The sequence below is a fragment of the Panthera onca genome, chromosome F2, assembly GCF_046562875.1.
Source record: "Panthera onca isolate mPanOnc1 chromosome F2, mPanOnc1 haplotype 2, whole genome shotgun sequence".
Lineage (NCBI taxonomy): Eukaryota > Metazoa > Chordata > Mammalia > Carnivora > Felidae > Panthera > Panthera onca.
In genome coordinates, this window is record NC_138356.1 from 66,547,153 (window position 1) to 66,574,670 (window position 27,518).

General features: G+C 50.7%; 2 protein-coding genes and 1 long non-coding RNA gene across 3 annotated transcripts in view; 1 reads left to right on the forward strand and 2 right to left on the reverse strand.

Annotated features, from left to right (window-relative positions):
• Window positions 1-6,657: 6,657 nt before the first annotated feature.
• Window positions 6,658-27,366, forward strand: SACK1A (scaffolding CK1 anchoring protein A). The gene is made up of 5 exons (XM_060611246.3): window positions 6,658-7,355; window positions 15,326-15,493; window positions 17,664-17,788; window positions 24,554-26,946; window positions 27,208-27,366. The coding sequence occupies exons 1-4, from the start codon at window positions 6,876-6,878 to the stop codon at window positions 25,086-25,088; spliced, it is 1,308 nt and encodes a 435-aa protein (XP_060467229.3). The 5' UTR covers window positions 6,658-6,875; the 3' UTR covers window positions 25,089-26,946; window positions 27,208-27,366.
• Window positions 19,488-21,605, reverse strand: LOC132664472 (uncharacterized). Its single transcript, XR_009603694.3, has 2 exons — window positions 20,728-21,605; window positions 19,488-19,659 (listed from the first exon to the last, which is right to left on the reverse strand). It is a non-coding gene; the product is annotated as an uncharacterized LOC132664472 (long non-coding RNA).
• The window catches only part of CF2H8orf76 (chromosome F2 C8orf76 homolog), a 34,535-nt gene continuing 29,378 nt past the window's right edge, over window positions 22,362-27,518 (reverse strand). Inside the window, exon 6 of the mRNA XM_078441812.1 lies at window positions 22,362-22,598. Coding sequence (XP_078297938.1) covers window positions 22,455-22,598 — 144 coding nt within the window. The 3' untranslated portion in view covers window positions 22,362-22,454. The remainder of the gene's footprint in view (window positions 22,599-27,518) is intronic.

The window sequence follows — 27,518 nt, forward strand, 5'->3', positions numbered from 1 at the left end:
ACTGGCACAGAGCATTCACAGTGCCCCGTGAGCTCTGAACTCCGGTGGGTCCATGACGCGTGGAAAGTCAGTGAGACTCCCAGTGAAGACCGGGTACATGCCTTACATCTGTGACTGAGAGAGGCAAGACGAGACTCGAGAGGTCACGCTTTCTGTTGGCACCAGAATTTGCGTCGAATGCAGCAAAGGGCAATCATGTCCCAAAAAACAGCCAAGGGATTTCACATATGCTTACGGAAGGGAAGAGAAAGAAATACTTCCTTCTTTCTGTCCTTCCATATTCACCGGTAAGCCAGAGGTAGAGACTGTTAGTAGAATACGCACGTAGCGAGAAGTGGAATAAAAACAGGTGAGCTCATTTTCTGCAGCATTTCCACTTTCTGGGAAGAAGAAAATACATATGCATGCACAAACAAAATACGCATTGTATAATTTCAGTGATTCTACATACACGGTTAACGCTGTCATAGTTGCATTTAAAATGGCATTGCACCAGGGATCGGGGGTGGCATGGGCTAAATGGGTAAGGGGCTTAAGGAATCTACTCCTGAAATCATTGTTGCACCATATGCTAACTAACTTGGATGTAAATTAAACAATAAATAAATAAATACATACATAAAGGCATTGCACCATATGAAGATGAAAGGTAAAATTCATGCTAATAATTTTGAATGTTAGTATTTCTTTACTTAAAACATGAAATAGCAAGTTAAAAAAAAACACCATGAGAAGTCGAGAGAGAAAGACTCTGTGGTAGAAAGGAAAAATCTTTCTATTTTAATGCCATTAATGGCAGTTTTTTCCTTTTGTTTGGCTCCACGAGACCCCATGTTTTCATTTTGCACGGGGCCCCGAAAAGTTATATGGCCGGCCTTGCTGTCAGCAGCAATGGATATGATTGTTTTTTGAAGTCTATACCCTGGCATAAATGCAAAGTTCCTGAAAGTCTCATACATTGCTGGTGGGACGCAAAATGGTACAGGACTTTAGGAAAGAGTTTGGCAATTTCTTATAAAGAAATTTATAAGAAATTTATAAGACCCAGCAACCTCACCCCTAGGTATTTAAGTGAGTGAAAACTTAAGTTCATTCAAAAGCTTATAGATAGGAGTGCCTGGGTGGCTCACTTGGTTAAGCATCCAACTTCAGTTCAGGTCATGATCTAGCAGTTCATGGGTTCAAGCCCCATGTTGGGCTCTATGCTGACAGCTCAGAGCCTGGAGCCTGCTTCAGATTGTGTGTCTCCTTCTCTCTCTGCCTCTCCCTACCTCGCACTCTATCACTCAAAAAAAACATTTTTTAAAAAGCTTATCGATGTATATTTATAGTGGCTTTATTCATAAACACTCGTAACTAGAAACAACCCCATGTCCTTCACCTGAGAAACAGATACACTGGTACATCTGTATTATAAGACACTACTCAGCAATAAAAAGTAGCCAACCACTGGGGCGCCTGGGTGGCTCAGTTGGTTGAGCGACCAACTTCGACTTGGGTCATGATCTCGCAGTTTGTGAGTTCGAGCCCTGTGTCGGGCTCTGTGCTGACAGCTCAGAGCCTGGAGCCTACTTTGGATTCTGTGTTTCCCCCTCTCTCTACCCCTCCCCTGTTCATGCTGTCTCTCAATAATAAATAAATGTTAAAAAAAATTTTTTTTTAAAAAGTAGCTAACCACTGAGACACATGCCACAATATGGATCAATCCCAAATGCATTATGCTAAGTGAAAACAAGCCACACTCAAAAGGCTCACCCTGTATGATTCCATTCATAGGATATTCTGGAACAGGCAAAGCTTTTGGGAGAGATCATTGATCAGTGGTTACCAGGGGTTGGGTGTGGGGAGCAGTTGACTACAGGAGAGCGTGGGTGATAGAAATATTCTAGATCTTGGCTGTGGTGTGGTTATATGATTGTGTGCATTTCTCAAAATTCATAGAGGTGAACACTAACAAGGGTAAATTTTACTGCCTCTAAGTTATACCTTAATTTAAAAACAAAAGCATCTGCAAATTTACTAGCTCCAAAACTGGGAGCTCCCACAGTTTTTATGCACGTTTATAATGGTTTTAATGCACATCGGAAATCTTGAGCCACAAACTGAGAATTCAAACTCCAATGGGACCCTGAAGGAGGCGAAGGGACTGTGCAGCTGAGGGTCCCTGGGCGGTAAGCTGTGCTTTTGCTGGGTGCCCAGGATGGAATCCCTGAAGACAGCCCCGGAGAGGCCGCTCCCATGAAAAGTGAATGCAGAAGGGCATGTGGATGGGGTTTGGGGTGCCCGGCTTGTTACTCTGCCCGTTTCTGCTCCTGCCCCAGGCCCTTGCCTGCCAGCGGAAGGCACAGCTGCCAGGGCTCCCAGCCTGTCTTCGAGGGGCTGATTAGATGCAGAATGGATTGATTGGTGTTGACAGGGAGCTATTTACCCGTCTAATTAATTATGCCAACTACTTTTCAACTTAATTGCACTTCTTGGGTCACTGGGTAATGAGACCGTACAGTTTTCATGCTGCTGCAGGCCTTGATGGAGAGGTGTTGGAGAGAAGGCAGCAGCTGCTCCTTAAGGTCAAACAGGCATCCGTTCCTCCCGGGTCCTGGGCCCAAGGCCCAGGCTCTCAGCCCCTAACCTCTCCGAGACAAGTTCTGGAATCCTCTTTGTGACATCCTGAGTGACCGGCCTCTGTCCCAGGAGCACTTAGCCACTCATTTGCCTAATAGGCATTTATTAAATGCCTACTACGTGCCAGCCCCCAAGGGGCATAGGCACTGGGGGTGCCAAGAAGCTAAGTCAGGCCTTGCTAGACCCCCATCCCCCACCCACAACTGCTCACAGCCTAAAGGAGGAGAGCCTCACCTAAACCAGTAATTACAGAATCTGGCTGCAGATTGGAGCAAGGGCTTTGGAAGCTCTGCTGTTGGGCCATTGGACAATTTACTATGTATGTGACAGGACTCTCCACACCCCCTTCCCCAGGTCCCAGTCCTCTCCCCCATTCTCCCACCTGCTGGTCTCCTAGAATCTTCATAGTCTGGATTTATCTGATTGTTTCCTCCTTGCGGGATCACCTAAACACATTTTTTTAATGTTTATTTATTTTGAGAGAGAGAGCACAAGCAGGGGAGGGGCAGAGAGAGAGAGAGAGAGAGAGAGAAAGAGAGAATCCCAAGCAGGCTCCACACAGAGCCTGACATAGGGCTCGATCTCATAAACAGCGAGATCATGACCTGAGCCGACATTGAGTCGGAAGGTTAACTGACTGAGCCACCCAGGTGCCCCTCACATAAACACATTTTTAAAAACTCAGTCAAAATTCAGGTGACGTATTTTTGGCAAGAATATCATGAGAGCGATGCTGGGTTTTTCTCACTGCATCCTATCAACTGGCTCCAGGTTTTGATTTGTCCCATTATCGATGAGGGTCACTTTGATCACGTGGTTAGGGTGTGGCTGATGGGGTCTGTTGCCACAAAGTTTCTTAGTCCCTCTTTGTACTTACTAAGTATTTCATGGAGAATTTATTTGAAACTGTTTAAATACCTGTTCTTGGGGCACCTGGCTGACTTCGTTGGTGGAGCAGGTGACTCTTGATCTCAGGGTTGTGAGTTTGAGCCCCACGTTGAGTGTAGAGATTACTTTAGAAAAATAAAATCTTAAGAAAAAAAAAAAACATTTGTTCTTCCTCAAACTTCAGTATCTATATTTTTGTTCGTATGGACTCATGGTTTTCTACTTTATTTCATGTATGACAATCCTTTTTTACCATTATTTTGATACTCAAATTGTGCCAAGTTTAGCCAGTGGGAACTCCAAGCTGGTTTCTTCATATTTTTGACATGTCTGTGTTATTCTTTCATTTTTTTTTTTACATTTATTTATTTTTGAGAGAGAGAGAGAGAGAGAGAGAGAGAGGAAGGGGCAAAGAGAGAGGGAGACACAGAATCCGAGGCAGGCTCCAGGCTCCAAGCTGTCAGTTAGGCATCCCATTTTAGCTCAGGTCATGATCTCATGGTTCATGAGTTCGAGCCCCACATTGGGCTTTGGATTCCCTCTCTCTCTCTATGCCATCCCCCCGCCCCCCCCCCCCCCGCCAAAAAAAACCAAAAACAAAAACAAAACATTAAAAAAAAAAAATAGTCCTTCCTGGCTCTGGAGACCTACCACTGCTTCAGGCGTCCCTCAGTCATTGACTAATCTAACAAAGAGAATTGGGCCTGGGTGAGAAGAGAACCCCATCATGTCCACCCACTTCTTCCATTCTCTCCTGTATACATTCTGGAACTCATAAGATGATGGGGATTGTTCTGAGGATAGAGGGGAAAGGGGAGGGGAAGGGAAAGGGTGACGCTTGGCAGAGTGGAAAACACATGGGCTTTAGGGCAACAGTGCCCAGGCTATGCCACTCACTCGCTGTGTGATCTTGGACAAGTCACTCAACCTCTCTGAGCCTTAGTTTCCTCATCTGTGTAATGGAGTCCACTAATCTGTGTCTCCCTCAGCACAGATGGCCAGCATGCAGTGAGCACTCAATTATGGCCAAGTATAGGAGAGGAATGGAATGTTCACACAGGTCCCAAACATGCAGGACCTCAAACTCGAGACTCAGGAATGGGTACTTAACATGGCGGGCAATGGAGAGTTGCAGACAACTGTTGAGCCCTGGCGTGAACCAGAACAAATCCCAGGGATTAGTACTTCCCTCCCCAGGTTGGTCTAACCAGACTGGGCACTGGACTGAGGCAACGAGAGAAGGGACTGAGGAGGGCCAGAGAGGAGACAAGCTCTGAGGAGAATGTGGGAAAGAGGTTAAGTCAATTTGCACAAGCAAGAGTTGGCCAAACAGAGAAGAAGAAAGGCACGGAGCCACAAGGGCAATAGGGGGAGAGTTTGTTGGGTTTGTTGTCCTCAACGTTCCAGGGATTGAGGGGGGAGAGATAAAGTCTAATAAAGGGAGGGCTGCCTGAGGGCATGAATTGGATTTTCTTCAACAACCTTCAAAAGTAGAGAGGAAATTTCTTTTTGTCTTCTTTGGACTGTGCTTTTATTATTATTTTTTAAATGTTTTATTTTTGAGAGAGTGCAAGTGGGGGAGGGGCAGAAAGAGAAGGGGCAGAGGATCCCAAGCGGGCTCTGTGCCGACAGCAGCGAGCCTGATGTGGGGTTCAAACTCACAAACCGTGAGATCATGACCTGAGCCAAAGTCGGACACTTAACCGACTGAGCCACCCGGGTCCCCCTGGACGGTGCTTTCAAAAATACTATTCTCCTGGGGCACCTGGGTGGCTCAGTTGGTTAAGTGTCCGACTTCGGCTCAGGTCATGATCTCTCAGGTTGTGGGTTCAAGCCCCACATCAGGCTCTGTGCTGACAGCTGGAGCCTGGAGCTTCAGATTCTGTGTTTCCCTCCCTCTCTCTCTCTCTCTGCCCCTCCCTCACTCATGCTCTGTCTCTGTCTCTCTCAAAAATAAATAAACATTAAAACAATATACTATTCTCCTACTGGACTGAGCCACTTGGGCCACAGCTTTGGTGGGTTACAGATGTAACAGCAATTCTCCTCCAAAGAATAGATATGCCACAGGCTTCTGGCTCTCCCTATCTGCCAGCTGTGAGGACCACACAGTCCCAGTTTTTTAGTTCCCTGAGCAGACATTGTCAGGGTCCTACTCCCGACCGACAGCACTCACCACTCCCGTGAATCTCTGACCGTGCACCTGAGAGTCTGACCACGTGCCTCCTCTGACTTCACGGCTGTGCCTGGTGAGCACACAGGGCAGGCCGGCCACAGGGGGCTTAATGTGGGCCCAGGAGCAGCCCTCCGCCAGTGACAAATGGAGGTTGGTAGATAAATTCTCACCCTTTGCGTAGGAAAACTCCAAGATGTATTGGATACCATCTCCCAGGGGGCCCGGCAGGACTGACCCCAGATGTCCCTCGTTAACGTGCCCCGTGGCGGCTCCCTCGTACTTGTACTCCAATCCTGTCTCAGTCTGTTTCTGGCAGAACCCAAAGACGTACGTTGCATTCCATCGACATGGACTTGACCGTGACCTGACCTGGAAAGAAAATGTGGCTTCTCCCTTAGCTGTTCCTACACTTCAAACACACCTGCTGCACCTGCCGCCCCAGCTCACAGACGGCTGGTCCCATCGGCCCAGAGTCAGCCGCAGACTCCTCTCCAGGCGGTACTCCAAGCAGGTCGTGCAGCGGGTCAGTGCTGGCCCCCAGACTGGAGCTTCTCTGGGCGATCTGTTCAAACATGACTTTGACAGACAATAGGGGAGGGAGGGAGCAGAGAAAAGCTTTTTCAGAGGACCGGAGGCTGGGGACTCGGGTGTCACTGGGAGAGAGAAGTGCCTGGGGGACAGTTCTGGTGGCCCGCGTCCAGCCTCCCTCCCCATGCTGGCGCAATCTCAGGGGCAGCATCTTGCCGCACAGGGGAGTTCTCGTCTTGAACCAATGGCATTTGAACCGAGAGCACGGGAGGAGCCGAGGCCCAGGGGTGCAGGGAGAGCCTCCCCTCTCTGCACCAGCGGCCGGCCAGGGGATCTGGAGCGTTGTGCAATGAGCGGAGGCAGGCTGCTGGGAGGAGAGGCCGGCTCCCAGGGCTGAGTGTGCCAGGGCGTGACTGAGCCGGCCCTGCAGCCCGCGGGCAGGGCGGTGTCGCCCAGAGATAAGCCAAGGCCTGGCTGTGAAGTGTTACTCAGGACAACGTTAAATCACTTCCTCGGAGCGGGTGTGAGGGGTGGCAGGTGGATGCTGGGTGCTTCCCAGGAGTGCTGAGGGCTCCCCATCCCCGCTCCGTGGCTCACGTGCCCTGCCATCAGGAGGAGCTCAGGCGCCGGCCTCCCCACCACGGCCCAGGGACAGGGCAGCATGAGCCGGTCAAGGCATGTGGGCAAGATCCGGAAACGCCTGGAAGATGTCAAGAGCCAGTGGGTCCGGCCGGCCAGGGCTGACTTCAGCGACAATGAGAGTGCCCGGCTGGCCACAGACGCCCTCCTGGATGGGGGTCCCGAGGCCTACTGGCAGGCACTTGGCCAGGAAGGTGAGGTAGACTTCTTGTCCTCGGTGGAGGCCCAGTACATCCAGGCCCAGGCCAAGCAGCCTCCTTGTGCCCCGGAGCCCCCAGGAGGGGCAGAGGCGGGTCCCAAGGGACTCGACTCCTGCTCCCTGCAGTCCGGTACCTACTTCCCCGTGGCCTCCGAGGGCAGCGAGCCGACACTGTTGCACAGCTGGACCTCAGCCCAGAAGCCCTACCTGAAGGAAAAGTCCAGCGCCACCGTGTATTTCCAGACGGACAAGCACAACAACATCAGAGACCTCATTCGCCGCTGCATCACCCGGACCAGCCAGGTATCGGTGGTGGGGCCTGCGTCTCTGTGGCCATGGGGTGGGTTCCGGTAGAAGAGAAGAGGGGTGCCTCCTGCTTTAAGGGATGGAGTTCAGAAGACTGGGGTTTAGGATGGAGTCAGGGATGTTGTTCTCTGTCTCACCCTGGATCACTGACTTTCTGATCCCACCTGTCACAGTCTGGGTCCAGGCCACCACCACCCATCACTGGAAGTCCTGTGATAGATTCCCGCCTGCCCCTCCTCTTCCATCTTGACTCCCCCCAACCACCCACCCAGTCGCCGTGTGGCAGTAGAGCACTTTTTCTATACTTCAAATCTAACTTGGTCCCTTCCCTGCTTAGAGCCCTCCGTGGCTCCCAATTGCCCAGAGTGAGAAGAGCAAGCTCCTTATAGTTCACAACCCTCTCCAGCTCCTCTCCCAGCTCTTGCCACTCAAAACTGAGGGACATGCAGATTCTCCAGCCCAAGGTGCTCTGTCTCCAGGCCGTTGCATGTGCTGTTCCCTCTGCCTGGGACCCTCTCACCTTCCCTGCTTTTCACCCAGCTGATGCCTACTCCTTCCTCAGGACTCAGCACCCAAGTCCTTTTCTCAGGAAGGCTCTCCTGAACTCCCCCAGCTGGGCCAGGTGCCTCCCCTCTGTGCTTCCGAATGAAGGGGCCCGTCCACTGCAGCATACACGTGTCCCCTGTCCCCTAAGACTCTGCTTAGACCTGCCTGCCCACAAAGGACTGTGCAGCACCTGAACCCAGCTGGTGGTCAGGTAGGGGACAGAACAGGCAGAGAGAAGGCTTCTCTCTCCCCAGAGTATTTACATTTTAATACGTGACTTTAGAAGAAGAAAGAATATTTCATGACCAGAGGTTGGCTGATAGAATTTCAGGCACGGTGACTGGCATTTGGTCAGTTCTCCCTATGCCCCAGAATCACAGGCCACACTGGCTACCTGCTGCAGCTGGGGAATGGACGGTAACTCATTCTACGGTGTGTAAAATAACTATTCCGAATAGAGCTTCAGATGCCCGCTCCTCCCTCCTGAAGCTGCAGAGGGGCAAGAATAGGCTCAAAAAAGAACAAGCTGATGTTTAAGCTCATTTTCTGCTAGGATCCCCAGTCTCATGACTGAATCCCCTCTGAAGTTCAGTACTGTGTGAGATCTGAAGGCGGAGGGGGGGGGGAGGGGGGGATGGGAAAAAGCCCGCATAAGGTGGAGAGGCTGTGGGTGGATGGGGGAGGGAGGGAGTGGAGTTCTGAAAAGTTAAGTAAGGTTACAGTGTGTGGAGCATCGGCTTTTCAAGTCGCAATGCTGCTTCAGAGCAGTATTTCATGTTTCAGTGACATGTCAGCATTAGAAATTGACAGATGGGCCCAGGCAGGCAGCCAGGAGGTCTGGCACGGCCTGGGGCTGTCTGTGTGACCTAGGGCAAGTCCCTTGACCTCCCCAGGCTTCAGATTCCAGGCTGGACTAAGGACTCTTCCAGCTCCCAGGGCCTGTTCATAAGTGCGCTAGCTCTGGTCTCTCTGCGTGTGAAGTTCAGTGCCCTCCTGATGCGTGGGGACCAGTGGTATTAGGGAGATTGTCAACCACAGCTCCAGGGAGTGAGGCTCCCTGGAAAGAAGCCAGGTTAGGGCTTGTGAAGCAATCCCCTGGCTGAGTCCCTCTTCTTCCCCCTCCTCCCCACCCAGCAAGGCTTCCCTCCCCTGTGGCCCTGAGGCTCCTGATGTCCTTTGTTTCACCAATACAGCACGTTATGCATTTAAGACAACACTTAACAATCTGAAGATGTCACCTGAAAATAAGACTTTCCAGCTCCACTTAGCTTGTGGGAAGGGCTGGCTCTGTGGTGCTAAGTGGCAGCCACCTCTTTGGGTGAGTTCCCTTTGCCACAGTCCCCACCACACCCTCTTGTCCCAGGCCACGCTCATGGCCTTCATGAGCTTCACCCATTTTGTTGCCCATCAACACACACATGCACACACACGCACACACATACACACACACACACACAGGCTCGGGGCTGTCCTGGGCCCACAGAGAGCCCAGGGGGCCTGGAACCCAGTCACAGGCTGTGCCCCCTGCCTCGCCACTCAGAACTGGAGGTGGTCGGGTTTGCATTCTCCTCCTGTGGTTTCAGCCTTCTGAAAGAACAGACAGAGCCCGCTCCGTGTTTTCCAGACCAGTTTGCACCAACTAGCGGGAACCATCCCTCTTTCCCTCCATGCTCACACTCCTTTATCCCATGAAGCCTAATTCACGGCCAGGCCCTGCAACCAGATGGCAGAGCAGAACAAGAGGCCTTCCTGCCTCTGCCTGCCCGCTAGAGGAGAAGACATTGGTGTAAGCAGCCCTCTGTGCCCGGGAGGGGCCGGGAGGGTGACTAAGGCAAGCTTCACGGAAGAGGTGGCCTCTGAGTTGAGTCTCAGAGGCTGAGTAAGGAGTCGTCAGGCAGAGAGGGAAGGGGAAAGGATTCCGGGCAAAGGTCGGGAGGGGGGACGGGTTGGGTGTCCCAGGGGTGGGAAGACACGCAGGCACAGAAATGACCGGCACGAATCGAGAAGTTTTTACTCACAGTTCCCTAGGAGCAGGACGCCACGCAGGACCACACAGGAAGCACCCGGGTCCGTCGGGAGGCAGACAGAGCCAGGGGAATGCATGGGCACAGCCCCTTACTGTGCTTCTGCAGGAAAGGGCGGGCAGGCAGTGTAGCTGGGGCCATCTCAGTGGGCTCTGGGCTGCAGGTGGTCCCTCGCTGTCCAGGACCCAGCCCTGGGGTCACGTAAGGCAGGGGGACTGTTGGCTTGGTGTGTGTTAGATAAAGGAGGGGATTGGGGTTGCTTGGTGTGGGTTTCAAAGGCTCCTAGGCAAGGTGTTTTTGCTAGTCTTCAGGAATCAGTTAACCCTGGATGGCAAAGCATCATAAAATATGGAAAAAGCATGATTTAAAAAAAAAATGTTTCTTTATTTTTTTTTTTTTTTAATTTTTTTTTTCAACGTTTTTTTTATTTATTTTTGGGACAGAGAGAGACAGAGCATGAACGGGGGAGGGGCAGAGAGAGAGGGAGACACAGAATCGGAAACAGGCTCCAGGCTCCGAGCCGTCAGCACAGAGCCTGACGCGGGGCTCGAACTCACGGACCGCGAGATCGTGACCTGGCTGAAGTCGGACGCTTAACCGACTGCGCCACCCAGGCGCCCCTGTTTCTTTATTTTTGAGAGAGAGAGAGAACACGAACAGGGAAAGGGCAGAGAGAGAGGAGGACAGAGGATCTGATGCAAGCTCTGGGCTGACAGCAGAGAGCCCTATGTGGGGCTTGAACTCATGAACCCTGACATCAAGACCTTAGCCAAAGTTGGACAGTTAACCGGCTGAGCCACCCATGAGCTCACAAGAGCTGAAGTCAGACACTTAACCGACTGAGCCACCCTTGAGATCATGACCTAAGCCAAGGTCGGACACTTAACCAACTGAGCCACCCAGGCGCCCTGGAAAAACCGTGATTAATCATACATCCTCCAAGTGTGGTCAGGATCCCTGAGGGTTCCAAGATCCTGTCAGTGGGCCTGGGAGGCCATGCCCTCTCTAATCACTTATTTGTGTGAGGCCAGATTATCTTCATATGCTTCCACCCACACAACACAGCACAACAGATTGCTGTAGAAGCAGATACGAGAAGCCAGCTGTCTTCCATTAAGTCAGATACCACAGAGACTTGCAAAACTGTAAAGGAATGCCACTCCGCTCACTGCGTGTGGCTGTTGTTGTTTTTGGAAAACAAAGGAGCATCAGCAGATAGAAGAGAAAGAGGAAAGAATAGAAACAGAAGCATTGAGTGGGGGGTGGGGTGGTAAGTGTTCCCAACAACTGTCCCCGACATGCCTGGGCCCCGCCAGGACCCAAATCCCATTTCCCGGTCTACACCCTGCCCTTCCCGAAGCATCAGGATTTTCAGCCCAGGAGGAGCTCACATCTGTCTGGCAGGTTGTGAGAGATTCTCAACCAGGATTTGAGGTCCCCGCAGGATGACCCTTGCGTATGGGTATTGCCCCAGCAGCCCAGCAGCCCCCTGGTGGGGTTCCTTGGTCTCACTGCGGCTCAGATACCCAGAGCTGGCCTGCCACACGGCACTTCCTCCCTTACAAGATGTCATTAAAGTGCTTCCTTCTTCTCAGCCAACCACACCCCGACGTGCTGGTCCAGCTGATTGGCCTACTTTATTTCTTTTTTATGTCCGTAGAGGTGTAGGCACTAATTTTAATCCTCTCCCATAATCTGGACTAAAACGTTTTTGCATGTTATTCTAACAGTATTCATACTTGCTCAGAATGCATATAAAAATCATAGTCATATTTAAACTATAAACTAGAATAAAAACCTATGCTTTTTGCACATGGTTTCATTTCTATTATCTGGGCTTAGGGTTGGATGCACCTTGAATGATAGCTGATGCTCTATTTTTGAGCAGTGTTTTATCAGTAAAGAAACTGAGGCCCAGAGAGGGTATGTGGCTTGTCCAAAGCAGTCACCTCATCTCCAGTAGGACGGGAGCTGTCAGGGGCGTCTGGCTGGTTCAATCCGTTAAGCATCTGACTCTTCGATTTTGGCTCAGGTTATGATCTCAAGGTCATGAGGTAGGGCAGCACAGAGCCTGCTTCGGATTCTCTCTCTTCTCTCTGCCCCTCTCCCCACTCTCTCTCTCTTTCAAAATAAATAAACATACATGCATACATACATACATACATACATACATAAACGAAGCTGTCACTTGGGCCCTACTTCCTCTGAAGTCTCTAAGGGAGGGTCCTGCCTTCCTCTCCCAGCTTCTGGTGGCTGCAGGCATTCCTCAGCTTGTGGCCACTTCACTCCAGCGTCCGCCTCCATTTTCACCTGGACTCCTCCTCTTCTCTCTGTCTCTCTCCTGGGTGTCTTTTATAAGGACATGTGCCACTGGATTTAGGACCTACTAGATATCCTGGATGATCTAATCTTGAGAGTCTTAACTGCACCCGCGAAGACTTCTTCCAAGTGAGGTCACGTCCATAGGTTCTGGTGGTTAGGATGTGGACATATCTTTCTGGAGTTCCTCATTCATCCTGCTATGCCATGTAAGGTAGCACATCCACGCAGGGGACTGAAGAGGGTATTGGCCTTGAATCAATCCAGCTGGGAAACAATCCCAACAGGAGGCAAACGGGATAAACCTAGATGTTGTGACCCTGTATTTCCAAGCATCCCTTAAATCACTAGGTGGGGTTATTTGCAAAGCTGCTCCCTTCTCTGTTCAATCTGTCACCAACCTCATCTCTGGGAAACAAGGACTCACTGGAACACAATGGGAGGATTTACTGATCTCCTGGGGAGAGAGAACTGTCCCTTTTGTCAATATGTCCCTCAAGGAGGAGGCATTTATCTTTTGGCAGAGAGGGTCTCAGTTGTCCTTGGTACCATAAGTTTAAATATGTACAGACAATCCTATGATAACGGGGCCATCCCTGGCTCTAAAGGAGTGTGGCCTCCCTATTAGAGCATCTTTTCTGATTTCTAACCTGGGCAGTTCCTTCCCCTGTCCAGAGACCCACATCATCTGAGCAGGAAGTCAGCTCCAGGTGGGTACCAGACATCTCCTTCACCTGTTTCAGTGACCTTCTTCTTGTCCTTGCTACTTCCCAGATGTTGATGGCCAACAAATCTCTATATCTCTATATATACTATAGAGAGACACAGAGTATACTCTCTATATATCTAGAGTATACTATATATACACTATATATAGCATATATACTATATATAGCATATTATTATACATTAATATATAATAATATACTATATATTATTAGAAAAATGGTGGAACGTTATTACAGGGAATGCTGAAAACTGCCCTAGTGCCCAGTCCAAAGTCGACTGCTAGTTTTGGCTTTGTGCTGGTTGATGTGTGTGCGTACTACTGTCCCTCACTGGCAATCCTACTGGACATACTATCATTTTGTTCTCTGTTTTCCTTTTTTAACTGAATTCATTATTTGCCAATACACGTGTTGAGCATGGATGACACAGCAAGTTTTACCTCCGCATTTCACCCTGTCTTACAGTTTTCATGTAACCATTATAATTATCGTTTTTAATGGCTGCCTAATGACCCGCTTGTCAATATGCCATGATTTGGGTATTGGGACAGACTTTTGATAGGGTGACAGACATCTGATTCTGCTCCAGTCCCACTGTGGGGGACTCTCCCATCATTCAGCAATTCTCTGACACCAGCCGGGTGTCTTGCAACCCAACACACACCAGTCCCGAGCCAAGATTGTCATCTGTGCTTCTGACCATTCTGACCAATCAGCTCAGACTGGACACTCCAACAGCCCCCTCCTTGGACTTGATCAGCAGGCTAGAGTGGCTCAAAACAAAGAAACTTTTCACTTTCTAGACTACCAGTTTATTATAATGGATAGAACTCAGGTACAGTCAGATGGAAAACAGGGCAAGGTATGGGGAAGGGCACAGAACTTCCATGCCTTCTCTGAGCACTCTGCTCTGCCCAAATCACCAACCCAGAAGCTCTCTAAACCCGTCCTTTTGGGGTGTTTAGTGGGCTTCGTTACACAGGCATAATTGATTGCATCATCGGCATTGGGGGTTGATTCAACCTCCAGCCCCTCTCTCTTTCCCTGGGGGGAGGGTGGTGGGAGGGACAGAAAATTCCAACCCTCTAATCACTGAGTTGGTTCCCCTGGCAACCAGTTCCCATCCAAAAGCCACCTCATTAACATAACAAAGGATCTCTCTCTCCTTCAGCTCTCACCACTTAGGAAATTCCAAGTGTTTTAGAGCCTGGTGCCAGAAACAGGGTCAGAGACCATACATTTCTTTTTATAAATCACATTACTGTGGAAAACAACCCCAAGCAAGTTTAAGAAGAGGAACATGTACTGACATCTACGGTGGGAAAGTGAAGGGTAGGACTGGCTTCATTTTCGGGCAGACTGTCCCCACGTGATGGCGAGCTGGCCGCTAGCCGCGGTGGCTCAGAATCTAGCTCAGAATCGGTTAGCTGAGCCACCCCGGTAGCAAGAACGCCTCCCTTCCCCCAGAAGTCCTGAAGTCCTGAACCAGCTCTTCTTAGAATAACTTAGATCATGTGAGCGGCCCCGGTCCAATCACTGTGGCCAGCAGGGGATGTAGTGCTCTCACTGGTCTGGCCTTGGTGATGTGCCCTCCCTGTGCCCAATCCAGCGCAAGGCAATGGCCCCACCCAAACCACATTGCTTGTGGAGCAGAGGGGATTCCTTAAAGCGAAGGTTCGGTCCTGCTGGCTGGAGGAGGAATGGTTGCTTGGCCCGGCAGGCACACACTCGTGGCCCCCGCTTTGCTGGATGTCTCGAGCTCCCTCCTCCCCAGGATTCCGTTATGATAGAGGAGGCAGTAAACTGCTGGCTGAGCAGGACTCCCTTCTCCATCCCACTGGGGCAGCTCAGCCTAGTCTAGTCTATAATAGGGTCTCCACGGGGATTTTGTTTGAGGCGAGGATTGTGTGGCTTACCGCCATTTGAAGGCCAGTGGCCTTGGAGGGCCTTCGAAGGCGCTCCACATGACTGAGCAACTATGTCGTTAAATCTATCTCTCCGCCCAAAACATGCCTGGCCACCTCCTCTTATTCTTCTCGTCCCCTCCTTGCGGTCAGTCTCTACCTTTCTCCTTCCTCCTGTGCCTGCTGCACCAACAGTGGACCAAGTGGCCACAGGGTGTGTGGTTGGACTGGAGAGATGGAATTAGCACAGAGGCCTACACAACGGCTCTTTCCCTTGAATGCTGCCCTGGCAGAGCACCCTGCCCCCCCATCTCCGTTTCTTTTTCCTGCAGCCCCACAGAAGTGAGAAGGGCTCTCTTAGCCCCACTGGGATTTAGGAAGTTGGGCTGCAACCATTTAGCACGGGGCCCCTGACTCTTTGTTTCCACCTTTCCGCCCTGGCCCAGGTCTTGGCCATCCTGATGGATGTGTTCACGGATGTGGAGATCTTCTGTGACATTCTAGAGGCTGCAAACAAGCGCGGGGTGTTTGTCTGTGTGCTGCTGGACCAGGGAGGTGTAAAGCTCTTCCAAGAGATGTGTGACAAAGTCCAGATCTCTGACAGCCACCTCAAGGTAGGGGCTCCCAATGAGAATCCAAAAGGTATTTTGTATTGGGGTAGTATAGCTGGGGGTGCCTGGGTGGCTTGGTCGGTTAAGTGCCTGACTTTGGCTCAGGTCCTGATCTCACAGCTGGTGAGTTCGACCACCGCAAGGGGCTCTGTGCTGACAGCTCAGAGCCTAGAGTCGGCTTCGGATTCTGCCTCCGGCTCTCTCTCTGCCCCTTCCCCACCTCAAATATAAATAAACATTAAAATTTTTTTAAAAAAGGATAGTATAGCTTATGCCACGCTAACAGATCCCCCCATCTCAATGGCTTAACGTAATAAAGGTTTATTTCTTGCTCAAAGTCCAGTGTAGGACAGACCGCCCTCCCCATCTTGTAGCTACGCCATAAGGAATACATGGCCTCCAAGATGGCAGCGACAGGGAGAGAGAGAACAGGAGGACCCCGCAGCACTTGACCGCGAACAACGGACTCCATCACTCCCACATATAGCCCTTTGGCCTCACACAGACACACGGGGGCTGGGAACTGCAAGGAGCCCATGGATATCCCGTGGGCAGCAATCTCTGCAGATGCTTTTTCTCCCCTTGGCTGAGAGCCAGTGGCCACACGTCATAGGCCAGGGCGACAACATCCAGGCCTGCTTGGTGCATGTCTAGGACTCCCCAGCCCCACCAGAAAGCTGATCCTCTTGGACTGAACCCAACTCCCCACTTCCTTCTTCTGGCAATCAGAAAAGAAACCCAGAGATGAGAGTTCATTTAGTCACGTCACATTTAGGGCTTCATCTACTTCTACCTGGGCCAAGTGGCCATTCTTCTGTTCAAATCTGGTTAATCGCATGGACTGTGTCACACACCCAGTGATCCATCCAAAAACAAGGACTGCAGCCCAAATTCCAAATACCAGAGACTGAAATCTTCAGCCTTGCCTAGGGGAACACCTCGACCTTTGAACCTTTATGGTGTTGTTTTGTACAGGGCATTCTCTGTACGAATTTGTTGTGGTTATAAAACAATTAGCAAAACAGCTTACATTTGTATTTATTTTCTATTCCATATCTCTACCCCATGTTTTTCCTCCTCAAAATCCATTCCTTTCAAAAATAAATCTGTTGGAGAAGTGAAAAAAAAACAAAAAACAGAGAAGGACATTGCGGCCCATATTAAGGCCAAATGTAAATTCAAGGTCAAATGTAAAACCACCCAGTTTTTATAAGCAGACCCAGCTGAACAGCACATGGGTAGTTCCTTTGGCGACTCTCCTCTAGCTCAGGCAAGGTCAGCCTCCGGGAGAGAGACCCTGCTCTCCTCACTTCCCCTCCTCACTACTTGGGATGCTGCTGAGTTCAGGCACCTCCTGGACCAGCAGGCCTCAGGGTCCTCTGATTACTGCATCTGCTTGACGTTACCTGGATCACACCTCCTCGACATGAGGTCATCAAAACAGGCCTAGAGAGTCAGCACAGGCCTTGCCTCCATGGCCCACATCAGCTACACGTAACAGTCCTCTGACCACCAAGGGATAGTGGGATGTGGTCCTCCCGTCAACATGTCATAGAGCTTATGGAGAGGCTGGGAGTCACTGTTGGAGGCATTAAGCATCCCCTTCCCAGAGCCCGCACAGCCACTAAAGACATTCATGGGACCCCACCAGTATCCTACCTTCCTTGGAGACCCCTGTGATTTGCCTGTCTTTTCATTACTCCAGCCTCCCAAGGGTTCTGGCTGATGGCCAGGGGAGCACGTGTTCCTGGGGGAGAAAGGGACAAACAGAGCCACCCCTTCTGGCTGCACTTCCCTCTGACTAGCTTGGGGTCGGGGACTCATGTCACTTACAAGGCAAGGCTGGGCTTGCCAGGCCTCTGGAGTCCATGGGAGCCTAGACTAAGGGCTGTATGGGCATTAGGCCCTCATCTTTCTTCTATTTTCTGCTTTGTTTAAATTCTACCATCTCCCCTTTCCTTTTTTTTTTTGTCTTTCCCATTACTCACATAATATCAGGACAATGAAAAGAATTTAGAAAATTCAGCCAAGGGAAAAATAAAAATGGCCTATGATCCTACCAATTAAAGATAACCCCTCCTGTTGATGTCTTAGTGAGCATCCTTCCAGATGTTTTCCTAGAGAAACGTGTATGTATACATAGTGAGTGACAGCTTGATTCTCCTTGTGACAGAACATTTCCATCCGGAGTGTGGAAGGAGAGGTATACTGTGCCAAATCAGGCCGGAAGTTCGCCGGCCAAATCCAGGAGAAGTTTATCATCTCGGACTGGAGATATGTGCTGTCTGGATCGTACAGGTGCGTGCCGGGTTTCACCTATCGAAGGCCTGGAGGAGGCCCAGGCTGAGCATGGTACAAGGCAGCCCCTGCCGCTCGGGCCCACACACCCCTACCAGTCCCGTGCCCGGCAGGGCTGGGACTTTATCACATACATGAGGCAGGAGGCAGTACCAGTCTGGACAGAAGAGGGAAATCTGGACCCTTCCTGGTGGAGCTTCAGGCTCCAGAGGCACTTCCAATTTCCCTTCGGATTGCCATAGGACATAGAATTTTCTTTTTCCCTCCTCAGCTCTCTCAGGCACGATTGTAAAACTATGCAATTTGCTTTGAGCTGTGTGTATGTGTGTGTGTCCTAGTTTATTTTCAGAAGTGTGTCCAAATTCCATGGGACCTAAGGCTGGTGCTAGGGACAGGAAGTGGCAGCAGCCCAGACTGGAAGTCAGACGACAGAGGTTCAATTCCCAGCTTTGTAGCTTCCTGGCTGGGTGACTTGGGCAAGGCACCACACTGCTCTGTTCCTTCATTCATTGGACAGCTACGTAAAGCCCTCCTGGGTACATACCAGGCATGCTCCGGGCTGGGGTACCCTTCTGGAGCTCCCATTAACACCAAGGAGATAAACAACAGCCAGATCAGAGGCACCTGACTGGCTCAGTCAGTAGAGCATGTGCCTCTTGATCTTGGGGTTGTAAGTTCAAGCCCCATGTTAGGCATAGAAATTACTTAAAAAAAAAAAAAAAGCAGCACATAGAGAGTGATGGGAGCCTGGTAAGAGGTGGCTGGGGTGGGCTGAGGTTCCCCTTTGCTCTCCTCTGGGCCTCTCTCTCTCCACCTTTTCTGGGTCTTGTTTTCCTCAGCCGTGCAGCACCAGAGCTGAATGCAGTGTGGTCCGTCTGCAGGGGGACGTGGTTGTTTCATGGCTTCTATACTGGGAAGGGCTCTGATGAGAGGCAGTCCTCAGGGACCACCTCCAGCGTCCGGGGGTCACTGAGCCCCAAGGGCATTTCTATCCACAGCTTCTCTCCGCGGCGTTGTGCAAAAGGAAGGCCACCTGCTTCTGATCCTTGGGCCCTGCATCCAGCACTCGGTTGTTCCCTAAGAGGCTGAGGTGGGGCTGAGCTACCCTCCCCAAGTGGCCAAAACCAGCTTCGCAGCTTTTGTCCATCAAGGCATAAAGCTCTAGCTGGGACCCAGTTTGGCCTCACACCCCACATCAGGACTTGAGGCTTCTGACCTTGGCCTCTGACCTTGACCAAGCTGCCACTAGACCTGTTTTGCCACCTGGATGGGAAGGGTCAGATCTCTATCTGGGCAGCTGCCCCAGACCCAAGGAGCCAAGCCTGGAAGCAGGGGCCCACCATAGCTGAGGAGTTTTCTCTCTCTCTCTCTCTCCCTCCCTCTTTTTTTTTTTTTTTTTACAGGGAAATTCACATAACATAAAATTAGCCACTTTGTGTAATTCAGTGGCATTTAGTACATTCACTGTGTGTGCAACCATTACCATTGTCTAGTTCCAAAATATTGTTATCACCTCCAGAAAAAACCCATACCCACTATATGGGGAGGAAAAACTTCTTTTTCCTATTACCCTTCTAGGTTTTTTTGCCTGGGGCCTGTAAATTAAACAAGATAAGGTAATAAGAGAAAAGCATATGGATTGTTTATAAGTTTTATGTGGCATATATAGCCTCCATAAAGAAATGATCCTAAGACATGGTTGAGCCTGAGCATTTTTTATATGAGATTTGATGAAGAGTAGAAAGTCCTGGAAAGTCGTGGAAATTGTGGTAGAACAAAAGGGTATGAGCTCCAGGTGGTTACTGGGGAAATGTAGCAAAAGGCCTCTTCATTCGATTCTTCTGCTGACTTCAGGGACAGAGAAAGAAATTCTGAAAGAGAAAATGAAGAGGAGGAAAAGTCTCTCCTCTTATTCTAAATAGGGAGAGTTAAGCCTGTTTTCATTTGTAGTTGCTCTTACAGGGCTCAGCACGCAGGGGCGGCCCTTGCCCTTGGTAGGGGCAAAAGGAAGCAGAGCCAACCTTGTTGAGCTTTGTGCCAGACCCTCGGCCAGGGATGGGGGAGCTGAGGCACAGAGAGGGTGGGTGATTGGCCCAGGGTCACCAGTTTCCTTGGCTAGGATCTCTGGCTCTCCTAGAGAGAGCTTGTCCTCGCTGCTACTGGGCTTGTCCTCCGGATACGGGAGGTGTCAGGAGGAGGGTGGCAGTGGGCTTGAAGACATGCAAGGCCATTCCTGAGAACTGAAGAATCTGGAGAGAGTGCAGGGCGGCAACTATAACTTGTTTTGCACTCAGCTCTCAAGGGGGACCTGTTTGCCAGGGTTTCCGAAAATCCTTTTCCTTGGGACTCTCAGAGTTGTCTCCAGTTAAAACACAGTTAAAGCAGTCTCTATTTCATTCTTCCAATCCAGCTATCCCTGGACTTCAGATATTTTGGCCCTGGTTGTACCCAGTTCAAACCGAAGAGCTCTGTCCGCATCTTCAGCCGAGGGGTGGGGGTGAGGTTGGGGGGCTTGTATGTATTTCAACAGTTAAGCTCTTGTAGAAAGTCTTACCCCAGCACAGGCACTGTGCCAGGTCTGGGGACACAGAGCTCTTCTCTGTCATCAAAAAATATGGATAAATGGCTGTAGAGCGGTGTGATATGTGCTGTAAGATCAGCATGAGCTAAGAAGGTGCTCGGGGGGTCAACCAGGAGGAAGCTCCCACTTCCTAATGGCAGGTCCAGGGGTGGGGCCTTGGTGGGCACAGCATGAGAACCTAACTGGCCCTGATTCCATTCCTGCCCCGAGCCGCCCTTCCACCTCTGGGCTTTCTCCACCAGGAACAGAAAGATTTTTAAATTCAAACCAGATCAAATCACTTGCATCCTGAAAATCCTTCCAGACTTGTCACTGCTCCTAGAAATGAAAAAAAAAAAAAAAAAAAATTCATTCTTACCATGGCCTCTGTCTCAGCGGGATTTTCCTTCCCCTCCACTGTGCTGTGGCCACACTGTTTTCCTCCAGGTCTTTCATGCTCTTTCACACCTCAGGGCCTTTGCACTTGCTGATTATTTACTCTGCTGGAGAGGTCATTCCTGCTGTCTTTATCCTGCTAATTCCTTATCTTATAGCTTCCAGATCATCCCCTAGAGAGCTTCTCTGTGGACTTGTTTAGCCAAGATGGAAACATGATGTCAGAACCTGGATTGGGTCTGTTTTCTTCTCAATTGCATTCCTGGCGTGAAGTACAGTTAATCAGGTGCCTGAGTTTCATATATGACCGTAAATATCTGTTGAACGAATTAATGAATGAATGTCCACATTAGGTTCTGGTCATCCAGTGTAGCTAGAGGAACAAAGTTCTTCAAACTGTGTGCATCATCAATCCCTTAGCAGGATAGGAAGTCAATTTAGTGGAGGATGCCTGGAATTTTTTTTTAATAGTGAAATAGGATAGAGTAAACATAATGAGAGCAGACCAAGGTAAGGGATGTTCTGGAAACTGTTGCAGGGGCATGTATGTGTTTGTATGTGTGAGTAGGTCGTGATGTAAAATGTATTTCTCCAAGATTAGCTGAGATAAGTCTGAAGAACAGGCAGGGAGGACTTGCCCTGCCAGAGATCAAGACTTGTCATGGAGCCTGAGTGATGAAGACAATGTGACTTTGGAGGAGCAGACTGACAAGTGGAACAAAGCAGAAAGCCCAGAGAGAGACCTGCACATGATGGGGCATGTCAGGGCATGGGGAAAGGAAAAAAAATCTCCGTACAGAAAATATATATACAAAACACATATACAAAAAAAAAAAAAAAAAAAATCACCCTCCAATAGATTAAAAGGCCTTAAATGTCAAAAACAAACTTTAAAACTCTTAGTAGAAAAGAATACATGAATATCATTTAGACCTTAGGATAAGGATTACGTGTCTTTTTTTTTAATTTTATTAAATTTTTTTTTTTTTTTTTTACTGTTTATCCATTTTTGAGAGAGAGAGAGAGACAAAGCACAAGCGGGGGAGGGATAGAGAGAGGGAGACACAGAATCTGAAGCAGGCTCCAGGCTCTGAGCTGTCAGCACAGAGCCCAATGCAGGGCTCATACCCACGAACTGCGAGATTATGACCTGAGCCGAAGTCAGACGCTTACCCAACTGAGCCACCCAGGTGCCCCCAAAGATTAAGTATTTTAACACAGACACCCCTCTTTTGTGTTAAGCAGAACACAAAAGAGCCTTGCCTATAAAAGATTGCTAAATCGGACTATATTACAATCAAGAACTTTGGTTCATTGAAAGATATCTGGAGGAAAGTGAAAAGTCAGATTACCAAGTGAGAGCAGGTTTTCATGATGCCCTGAGAAGATTTGTGTCGAGAACCACAAAGAACTCCTAGGAATCACAAGAGCAAAGCAGGGCAAGGAAAAGTGGGCAAGAGGCATGAGCGGGCGTTTCGGCCAGGAGCAAACATGTGTGAAAACATGATGAGGTGTTCCGCATCATCAGTGACCAGGAAAGTGCAAATCAAGGCTAGAATGAGTTGCCATTTTATTCCTTGTCAACAAGCAAAAAAGATAAGACCGACAATACCAAATGCTGGATGTACAGGATCTTTTCTACATTGCTGATGGGACTGTAAATCTATACAGTGACTTTCAACAGAGTTAGGAGTTTTCTCCTAAAGCTGACTATTCACCTGGTTTATAATCCAGCAATTCCGCTCCTAGGTGTATTTCCAAGAGAATGAGTCCATGGTACGGTAAAAGACATATGTAAGAATGTTCATTAGAGCACTGGTCACAGCAGAAATATAGCAGAAGCAATCCAAATGCCTGTCAATGGGAGAATGGAGAAATAAACCATCATGTAGCCACTAGTGGAATATTAGACAGCAATCAAAAATGAATGGAGTACTGAAACAGATAACATGGCTAAATCTTAGCAATATAATATTAAGTGAAAAAAATCCCCAAATATTACATATACTTTAAAAACAACTAAGATATTTTCTTTCCAGAACACATAAAACTTTTTTTGTTTTTTGTAATAGAGAAAGGAAAGTATAGGAGCTATGCCACAGGATTCAGGGTAATGATTCCTTCTTTTGGGGGGCCCTGGAAAATGGGTTGCTGGGAGGGACCCTTATGATTAGATGCTGGTTGTCGTCAAGATGCTAGCTTTTTATTTTAGGTGGTGGGTTCATTGGTGCCTATTACATTATTTAAAATAACCAAGTAAATAGCTACATAAGTTAAAATGGGCCAAGAATAGACCAGTCATGAGAGTTGCTCTTGAGCCAAAGATTGTGAAAGTCATTTCCATGTACGAAGTGCCAAAAAGCAATAGAAATGAAGTGTATGTCTTACCATGGGTGGTGATAGAAAAAGAGTAAAAACTAGAGCACAGGACGAATGGCCACGTGGGGTGTGCGGGAGGGGGACCCCAGCACAGTGCGCAGGCACGCGGGGGCTACAGCGACCCACAAGGGACCTGAGTGTGGGATGCAGGGGCCGTGGGGGTCCGAAGAGTTGCTAAGGCACCTTTGCACGTGTTTTGTTGCGTAAAGCATGCAGCAGCTTGGCCTAATCTAGTCTGATTTCAAACTACACAGGGCGATTGATTTCTTAGCATAGCCAAGGGTCCCCTGTCCCCATATTTGCCACCTTCCCTGTCACCTGGCTGGCCCTAGCCCAGCATCAGCTGCTCACTTCTCTGGGGTGTGTGGGAGGCTCCTCCCGGGTGGGAGGCGGGGTTTAAACAAAGCCTCCTTGTTCTTCCCAGGATTGCTGCAGCCTGCTTGGGCCCTGCCCTGCCTCACCGGGAAGGGACTCTGCAGGCTGGGCTAGGCTGGTGGGGGGGTGGCTGAGACCATTGGTGGGGGTCACTCCTGTCCCCCCCCCCCCGCCCCCGACCAGCGACCATGTCTCCCTGTGACCATCCTGCAACCTTTGCTCTCCACACCTGGGTTCCCATTATTAGGGACCCAGAAATCTCTAACCTGACCCTTTTGGTGCGTCTTCTGTGCTGTCACCAGGCACAGAAGGGGGTGTGGATGTGGGGTAGGGAGAGATAATGAGGGGGCTTTTCCATCAGAGATAAAAAGGAATTTGGTTCAATCACGGGATCGTGAAAAGTAATCCATAAATGCCTTCAGAATTTTATTTTAAGACCAGTACACAGAGGGAGGGCCACGGTCCCTGCTGGAGGGTGTCCTCCCTGGGGGTCCGGGCGAAGTGTGCTCAAGTTGTGTCATTCTGGTTCTTGTGGGCCCGCCTTGTGTTCTCCCTTCCACCTCCCACCTCCTGAACAGCATGTGATCCTCCCTCCCCTCCCACCCCTTCGGGTCCAGGTGCTTGAGCTGGGCCCACACCCTTAAGGCTTTCAAGAGAACACAGCCCCTGCCTTCTAAGGAGCGGCCGCTTTCTTGTGGTGCCTTCCCCAGACGCCTATTCCTTCAGAAGAGGCAGGCGTTCCCACATTTCACAAGTGGCCTCAGCAGCTAGGGGACCGACTCATCGGCACAGAGCTGGGGACACTGAGACTCAGCTGTCAGCCCTTTTGTGCTTCCGCAGGGATGGCCAGCATCTGAGCACCGGGATTCAACCTGGTGTCTTTTCCGTTCACCTGCAAACGTTTGCTGGTTTCTGAGCTTCGGTCTTGCCATCAGTGAGGGGGCTCCCATGGCCACCCTGCACGGGTGCTGCCAGGATGAAATGGGGTCCTTCCCAGAGCCCTGCGGTCAGCCCACCTCCCCATTCCCACCCCTCACGCTCCTCTTCCCCTGCAGCTTCACCTGGCTCTGCGGCCACGTCCACCGGAACATCCTCTCCAAGTTCACGGGCCCGGCGGTGGAGCTGTTTGACGAGGAGTTCCGCCACCTCTACGCCTCCTCCAAGCCCGTGATGGGCCCAAAGTCTCCCAGGCTGGCGGCCCCCCTCCAGCCCAGAGCCGGCCACAGCCCCCCGCCCGGCCGCCTCAGTGGCAGTAGCTGCTCCGCCAGCGACCACACGTCCTCCAACCCCTTCAGCAGCCCCTCGACGGGCAGCAACCCCCAGAACCGGACTCTGTCGGCGTCGTCGGGGCCAGGCAGTCCCCTGGCTCCAAACCCACCTCCGCCCCCCAGGCCTCAGCCCCACCACGGCCCCTGGGGGGCCCCGAGCCCGCAGACCCACTTCTGCCCGAGGCCCCACGACAGCACGCTGGCTCCCTACAGCAACCTCAACGCCTACAGGCCCACTCGGCTGCAGCTCGAGCAGCTGGGCTTGGTGCCCAGGGCGGCCCACATCTGGAGGCCGTTTCTACAGGCCTCCCCTCATTTCTGAAGGGTCGCTTCCTCCAGCAGCACACCCTCCCCCCGACATGCCGCCACCCAGGGCCGGGGCCGGGCATTCCTGGGCTGTCTGGCCCAAGGACCCCACCTCAATACTAGCAGCTTTGAACGTGCATCCCTTTGAGCTGAAAGTGCTTAGACAACACTGTCCTCTGTGTTTGAATGTTCCCAGGCCTGAGACCATTCACTGGCCGACACCCACCAGACCCTGGTCTTCCCTCTCTAGTTTGGCCTGTGGAGCACATTCCAGAAAGTTCCGGGTTGGGGGGTGGGGTGGGGAGCTAGAGAACAAAATCATGAAAATAGAGTCCTTTTCCTCCAGAGAGCAGCCAGTCCTTTAATAATAATGTTTCCTGAATCTCTGAGATGTAAGAAGGGGCGGATGCAGCCCCAGTTTGACATATGGGTAAACTGAGGCACTAAAGATACGCTGAGGGTGTGACCAAGGTACTCCTGTTTCCCAGCGCTCGGGAATGGCCCACTCTACAGAGATTCCACAGGTATGGGAACATCCTGAATGTCTCTGGGAAAGTATCCCTGAGCCCCATGAATTAGGCCCCAGAACGTGCCGCCGTAAGCAGTGTGGGGCCAGCTGAAACTGTAGCCACCAGGGATGGGGTGAGCCAAGGTGACGAAGGGATGAAGTTCTGCAGCTCAGCTTCTGGCATCAGGGAGCCTTGGGCTGGCCTAGAGTCCCCCCAATCCAGGCCAGTCCCTGGGGCTTGAGTTGTCAGTGTCCAGCACGGCCTTGAGCAACCATGGAGGGCTCAGCATTGATCCTGCAGCCCCCTCAGAGTCAGACCCAGGAGCCTCTGTCTGGCTCATTGACATCCTGAGAAAGGGTGCTGGGCCCTCACAAGCCCCATCGTTCATTCATTATCAGAGTCACAGCACGTCCTTTGTTCCTGAGGTGGTACCAGATCTCGAGGGCACAGCCTAGCTGGGGTACAAAGAATACATACAGCAAGCTGAGGGAGCACTGGGAGGGCCAGGCAGCCCACTTTGGGGACCTCAGGGGACACGTGGGAGGGAGGTGACAGGTAACGAGGCCCAATGAACAAGGGTGTTATAGCTGGGAGGAGGGATGGAACCCAGGCTATTCTAGCCCGACAGAAGCAGCCACACAGACCCGCAGGCAACTTCCTGTTTCCACGCCCTCCTGTCATCAGCTCATCTCAGCAAATGTCTTGCTGTTGCCTGTTTCTGGCTCAGAAGCTTTGCTTTTGTCGTGGAGGGCTGGGAGGACAGAGCCCTTCCTCCCGCTGGCTCCTGAACCCCGACAGCACATGGCGCCCCAAGTGACGCTCTACAGAGAGAACCCCCCTTCAGCCCATCCCTGTTTGTCCAGTACTCCTGGCAAAGGCACCTTTGCTTCTGTTTTCTTTTAAATAGCATTCCTGTCCTCATTTTACTTTTTTCCTCCTTAGTTCCCTGGAAGTCCAACCCAAAACCCCTTTGGTTCCTTAAGTTTCTTTAAACCCTAGTCCCGATGTGCTGTCTTCCTGCTGACCGCGGTGACGAGGCTAGAATAATCAGGGGCTGCAGAAGGTTCTAAAGTGAGTTCCACAGTCTGCTGAGGAAGTTTCAGGAAGGTAAAGACTTCTGGGGGCCAACAGCCCCAAAGGACCGCTCCTGCCTCTGTCTGTGTCTGGCTTGGCCTGAGTGGACAGGAGCAAGCCCTCTTGCCCCCCGTCACTCTCCACCGGCCTGTCATCTTAGGGGTTCACAAATACTGTTCCTCCTCCTCTGGACACCTTTGCCACGTGTGACCCCTGCCTGCTGGGAAATTAGCCGTGGCTGGTGCAATACGAGAAATGTTGAGGATCACTTCCCGGCAGAAGTTTTTTTTTGTTTTTTGTTTTTTGTTTTTTTTTTTCAACGTTTTTTTTTTTTTTTTTTTTATTTTTGGGACAGAGAGAGACAGAGCATGAATGGGGGAGGGGCAGAGAGAGAGGGAGACACAGAATCGGAAACAGGCTCCAGGCTCCGAGCCATCAGCCCAGAGCCTGACGCGGGGCTCGAACTCACGGGCCGCGAGATCGTGACCTGGCTGAAGTCGGACGCTTAACCGACTGCGCCACCCAGGCGCCCCCCGGCAGAAGTTTTAAGAGCCTGGGTGCAGCTGGCTATGCACGAGCACGCCTCAAATGGAGCCACCTCCACCAGCCCAGATTCCTGAGACCGTGGTGAGCAGGACCTCCCACTTCTACCCGACCCGCAGTGGATAAGCAGCGTGAGCCAGAAATAAACCTTTGTGTGTAAGCCACTGAGATTGGGGGTTATTTCTTCCTGCGCCATGATCCAGCCTAGCCTGACACAAGGTTGGGACCCACTCACGTGAGGCCGGGCCTTTCCTTTATGGGACTGGATTTCCAAGGGCCCCCAGCCCTGAGCTCTCATTCCGAGACACTATTTCCACCAG

Bases quoted from the DNA above. Each gene is read 5' to 3' on its own strand.
- SACK1A (XM_060611246.3), top strand. From the start codon at position 6,876: ATGAGCCGGTCAAGGCATGTGGGCAAGATCCGGAAACGCCTGGAAGAT. The intron at 7,356-15,325 runs GTATCGGTGGTG...GCCCTGGCCCAG, and splicing joins GCATCACCCGGACCAGCCAG to GTCTTGGCCATCCTGATGGA. The intron at 15,494-17,663 runs GTAGGGGCTCCC...TCCTTGTGACAG, and splicing joins TCTCTGACAGCCACCTCAAG to AACATTTCCATCCGGAGTGT.